This window comes from Abrus precatorius, unplaced genomic scaffold, assembly GCF_003935025.1.
Source record: "Abrus precatorius isolate BTA unplaced genomic scaffold, Abrus_2018 Scaffold8, whole genome shotgun sequence".
Lineage (NCBI taxonomy): Eukaryota > Viridiplantae > Streptophyta > Magnoliopsida > Fabales > Fabaceae > Abrus > Abrus precatorius.
The window spans coordinates 19,390,406-19,396,405 of record NW_020874428.1 but is presented as its reverse complement, the minus strand read 5'-3'; the positions used below and the strand labels follow the sequence as shown (position 1 = coordinate 19,396,405).

Genomic DNA, 6,000 nt, shown 5'->3' with positions numbered 1-6,000 from the left:
ATCTTTCATGAATAGAGTTAATGATCGGACAAACATGCAAAAAAAAGTCGGATAAAACTAACACAAACAACTGCGGATAAGTTTTGTCAAAAATGATCTTGTCAATGTTAGGTACATGACAGGTGTACTTAGGAAAAAGAGCCATCTTGATCTTGAGAAAGAAAATAAAACGAAAAAAGAGAGACTAAAGCTAATGTTTAAAATCAATCAAAAATTAGAGAGTAATTATCCTATTAAATAACTGTTTAAAAGTCGTGAATACAGCTTATAAATTTCATTTCAACTTCTTTTATTTATAAATTATTTTTAATTAATTTTAATAAACATCTTATTATAACTAATTAAAATAAAATTATTTCAGCTAGGAGGTTTTAAATCTAAAACTAAAGCTCAAACTTGTCAATAAATATTTATAAAAAATAATTTATAAAATGAATCAAATTTCACTTTTCTATTTATTTAATCTCTAAAACCTGAAAAAAAAAATAGAGGCTTTTGTACAAGCTCATCCAAAAATTTTAATACATGCTAGTAGCCCAATCGCTTTTTCTTACTTTTGAATCAGGCTCATATTCAAAACCTATTACGTAAGTTATCTTTACTGGAAAAAAAGAAGCTTATAAATAGATAGATAGTTATCCAAATCAAATGCATCCTAATTCGGATTAACTCACACTTAACAATATTTTATGTTCAACAAAACCAGAAAAAAAAAAAAAAGATATATTGGAGCGACAAAAGGACATTTGTTTCCCACTTTTCCTTTTGCACGAGTAGAAGAAAAGGGAGAGAAATTTGGTCGTAATTAGTGAAAAGCTAAAAGTTACGCGGATTTATTGAGTCTGTTCTTGATATCTTCGGCAGCATCAGCAGCCTCAACCTGCATCTTGGTAGCCTCAAGTTCAGCTACACTTGCTTCCTTCTCATTTCTTGCAGTAATAGTCTTTGCCTGTTTTTCCACACCAAATAATAATCAAATTGAAATCAGTACTAAACCAAAAAAAAATAAAAATAAATGGAAAGGTCGTGTTTGGATATTTCGAACCTGACCAACAAAAAATGCTTTTACGTATCGAAAGCTTTCCTGAATGGAAGCTGCTAAAGATAAGCAACTCTTCTTCAGGCGAGAAACCCACGAGGTGTTCTTGTGATTTGATAAAGGGGCTGAAGAAGAAGAACCCATCTTCTCTTCCATTTCCACTTGATATATTGTTGAATAAAAATCGCCTGCTCTGTCAAGTTCGCAGAGTTTGGAAAGAGACAACAGAAGCGAAGCAGTGTTTTTACATACAAACTGAACCAATTTGCGTTTGGGAAACAAAAAGAGATGGGTGAGGGTTACACGTTTCCGGAATATGGCTTCTTTCTTTACGTGGCACCTCTGTATTCTGTCCGCGTCATTCACTTCCTTACTCATCCCTTGATGATTCATTTAAAATAATGATAGTTGAGACTTAAAAAATAAAAATAAAAAATCTAGGTGCAATTTTTTTAACTAGTTAAGTTTTTCAGTTTTAAAATTTTGTAATTTAGTTTCTAATCGATTTTATATTTTAAATCTTCCTCTTTTTAATTTATTTTTTTGGAAAATTTGTAACGAAAAACATAAAGTAGTTTTAAAATTTTCAAGTTTTAACCTTTTACGCGATCTTGATTTAAGCAATTTTTTTTATTTAAGCAAAAATTACAGTTTTAGTTTTTTTTTTACTTGAGGGAATTTTTCAGCTTAAAGAAAAATTCGTTTAATATCATATTTGCTTAAATACAACCATTGAATGAGACTGCAGAATCATTTCGTGGTAACGACTATCCCAAGCATGGAAATTTTCACTTTTATCCAGTGCAGCAGCACCTCAGGCTAATTAAGGACGAGAGGCGATACGAGTTAATTTTAACTGACCATATATCAAATATTAAGATTGTTTAAATTAATTATAACTTTAACTATTTATTTTAACCATAGAATTATGATCATTTATTTTTTCATATTCTCATCTTTCATCTGTCATAAATTTTAATATATTTTCAAAAAATATTCAGATAAATTCTAAAATAACTCGTACAAAAATAAACTCATAGAACCATATTAAAATCACAATGAGAAATTTTAAAAGTAACTTATGAGATTCGAAGCAATTCTGGTTTATAATTGATATCACTATCTAATTGATATTTTTTATTTTCTTTGTTAATATATTTCATTACTTATTATATTTTTTTTTTATTTCTCTCTATATATAAATACTTCGAAAATATTTATCAAACAATTTTCAATTCGAAATCCCCTCCTCCCAAGTCAGTAGAAAATTATAGACAAGAAAGGCGCAAACATCGTTAAGCTTACATGCAATATTTAAGATTTTTTTTTACACTTATTCAAGTAGCTATAAAATAACAAAATCATTTATATTGCTGTTTAGCAACAAGGACTTCAATTATGTAGTTTAGCTGTGTTCCGCTGTTTCCTCCTAAATTTTCATTTTTGTTATTGTTTGATACTAGCCCTGTCCCAAAATCTAAAGAAATTATTTTATTTGTAGTGATTACGACAATAATTAATAACAAATTCTTTTTATACGACCATTTGAGATTATTCGAGCAATATATATGGTTGATTTTCTTTAAACAGTGTCTCAAATTCAAACTTAATATATGAAAGACAATATCTTAAATAATTGTGCTATAGCCTTTAATTATATAAATACAAATATTTATAGAAAAAAATAATGACACTTTTTGTTTTTCAATTAAGCACATTTTCTATTTTAAACAGTGGAATTGACAAATTTTAAAATGTTAGTTATAAATTTCAACATTTAAAATATAAAATTATTTGAGTTTATTATTTTATATAATTATTTTTTTATTAATTAGAAATAAAATAAAACAAGACTACAAAGACATATAATAAGTGTTAAAAAATAAAATTATTTTATAGATAATTATATGAGCTAAATTATTCGCAACTCGATTAACTTCACAATGAACAAATAAAATTTTCACATTTCAAGATCGGTAGATCAAGTTAAAAATATCTAAAATTATATGAGCATAAGAATGACAACAAGATATCAAATCAAAATAAATGATATTTACAACCTCTTTCTTTGCATTCACTCTAAGAGACCAAATTGTTATAGTTGTTAGAGTTTCAAGCCATTTAACATAGTACGAACTTCAGCTAAGGTTGAGTCATCATGTCCATGAAAATTATTAAAATCCAAAAATCAATTCTAATTAGAATATTTAAAGACTCATCCTAAGCTCATTTGATCCGTGTGTGGAGCAAAATTGTCATCCACATTGAGTTTAATAATGTCATCCTTAGAAGGTTTTCAAATATCAATTATGTATATCATTTTTGCTATAAGTTTTATTAAAAAGATAAATATTGATTCATCATGCAATAGGCAAGTTTTATGCAAAATTTCTTAGATCAATCAATTTTTGCTTTGAAAAATATAATTACTCCTTTAATGCTGAAGCCATTAGACTATTAATAAAAAAAGAATTCATTATTTAGAAGAAGCACTTCTAGACAACCAAGAACTTACACTACTAAATAAATGACATTGTCTCCCAAAGTCCAATCGTTAGTCATACTTCTGTAAGATAGTAGAGAAAATCATCCTTAGAGTAAAAACATTGAGGGTAACTAGAAGAATAGTGTAACTTATTGTTGGTAGATCATGCAAAGTTTGCCAAAGAAATAAAATTCTTAGAAATTTGAAGTTTCCAAGCCATTTCCAAATGTGTGTAGTGGGTTGGAAATGACAATGACTATTAAGCCAAACATAACTCGAGGTTGTTGAATAATTGCCTTCTTTCCCAAACTTCTAATACCAACAATATTGCAATGATGCAATGAGTGTGAAGGGGATTTGACAAATTAAGTCATGCAAATATTGAGATAAAATTGTATGTAATATAGAAAATTTTCAAGTGCCACTATAAATGATATTCTTGAGACAAAATCATGTATAAAAAAAACATGAATATAGTCTACTAGTTGACATAATGGTCCATAACCAAGGCAATTTACAAACCAAAAGGAAGTCATACCATCCCCTAATAAGAAAAAGAAGCCCTCCTTAAGTAAATTCTTTGCTTTAATCACTCCACGCCATATGTAGGAGGCATTGTTATCCATTGAAGCATTAAGAATGAATCCATTATTAAGACACTTGTGAGATAAGACTTGACACTACAATTTATCTATATTGATGAGGATATCCCACACAAGTTTTCTTAGGAAAGTTGTGTTAGTTGTTATGCTATCTCTAATTCTAAGACCTCTAGATCATTTATCTGTTGTTAGAATATTCCAAGAAACTTTGTGCCAACCTCTTTGGTCAACATTGTGTCCTTAAATAAACCTTCTCAAAATCTTATCAATTTCACAGTGAATTCTTCTAGGTAACCAAAAAAACTTGCATGAAATAAATGAGAATATAACTAAGAATAGATTTTACTAAAAAATTTGCCCAACTTTATTTAACACCCTTTATTAACCCTTTCAATAATATGGTTGAAGGTGTTCCTCCTATTACAACCATGCAAAATGGAGAAGTCAAAACACTTTCCAATGTCCTTAACAACCTTGATAGGAGATGGTTTGAAAAGCTTGTCTATCATTTCTTAAGATATCTAGTAAGCACATAAGTATATATTTATCAAAGTTAATCCTCAAACCAAACTTCATACAAAATTGATGAAGTGATTAGTATCTTGTTTGAGTTCTTGAAGCCCTAAAAAATAATATACATAATCAGTAAATAAAAGATGAGAGAGCTTTGGCTCACCTCTAGCTAGTCTAATAGGTTGCCAAATATTATCTTTCACTAACTACTAAATATATAAGAATAACTTTTTCATACAAAGAGCAAACAAGTAAGGTGACATTAAATCACTTTGCCAAAGTCCCTTCACTAGAGATAAAGGTTTAGTAGATAATAGATAATGATAAGGTGCTCACACACCACATAACAAGAGATATGATGACACGTGGGAGACTAAAATCTTCAAGAACACATTGTAAAAAATTTCAACTGAAGCTGTCATAGGTTTTCTAAGGATCAACTTTGAATACCAAACAACTTTTTTTTACCTTAAATTTATACATGTGATGAATAATTTCTTTAACTATTATTGTATCATCATAAGTACCCTTTCAAAGAAGAAAGTTACTCTGGTACAGACTAATGAGATTATTTAAGAAAAGGACAAAGTCTATGCACCAACACTTTGGATATGATTTTGAAGATAACATTGCAAAGACATAATATTAGTACATTTATCTCTAATAAATTTTTAAGCGTCATCACTCACAATATGCCAATACTTCTTAAAGAAGTAAGACTAAAATATATCTAGTCCTCATGCCTTAAAGAATTTTATACACATAATAATATATTTAACTTTATCCTTAGATATTAGGGTAGTGAAAACTAGTCTAGCTTCATCATTCAAAGTTGGAATATGTCAAAGGCTAATTCTTAAGGGAGAGTTCAAAGTAGGAAAAGAAAAACTTTTTAAAATAACCAACACCATTATTTGAATATAAAAAAATTTGAAATTGCGATCACCAAACTTTATCCATTATTTTATTTTTTTTAAAACTTCTCTTATAAAATTTACACAATATTAAATATAAATATTATTATTAATATGTTAAATTATAAATATAAATTATAATTTAATGTTGTTCAATTATTATTTTTAATTATTTTGTAATTTGATATAGAAGAATAAATTAAAATTGTCTCATGTATAAAGTTAATTGCAAAGATGTGCAATGTGTAATTCCATCGTTCCAAATTTATTAAATATATTATTTAATAAAATTATATATTATCATAATATATATTTGATAGTAATAAAATAACTTTGTTAGTGTATAAATTTGTAATTGTGTTGTAATTTATCAAATAATTTGTTTTTATTATATTATTATATAAATTTCATTAATTTTTATTTGAAAATTAAATTTAAATATCTAAA

At 27.3% G+C, this 6,000-nt stretch overlaps 1 protein-coding gene across 1 annotated transcript; it reads right to left on the bottom strand.

The window, feature by feature from the left end:
- Positions 1 to 823: 823 nt before the first annotated feature.
- LOC113848435 lies at positions 824 to 1,209 on the bottom strand. The gene is made up of 2 exons (XM_027477943.1): positions 1,046 to 1,209; positions 824 to 949 (listed from the first exon to the last, which is right to left on the bottom strand). Exons 1-2 carry the CDS (start codon positions 1,193 to 1,195, stop codon positions 824 to 826), a joined length of 276 nt encoding a protein of 91 aa, XP_027333744.1. The 5' UTR covers positions 1,196 to 1,209.
- Between the last annotated feature and the right edge of the window lie 4,791 nt (positions 1,210 to 6,000).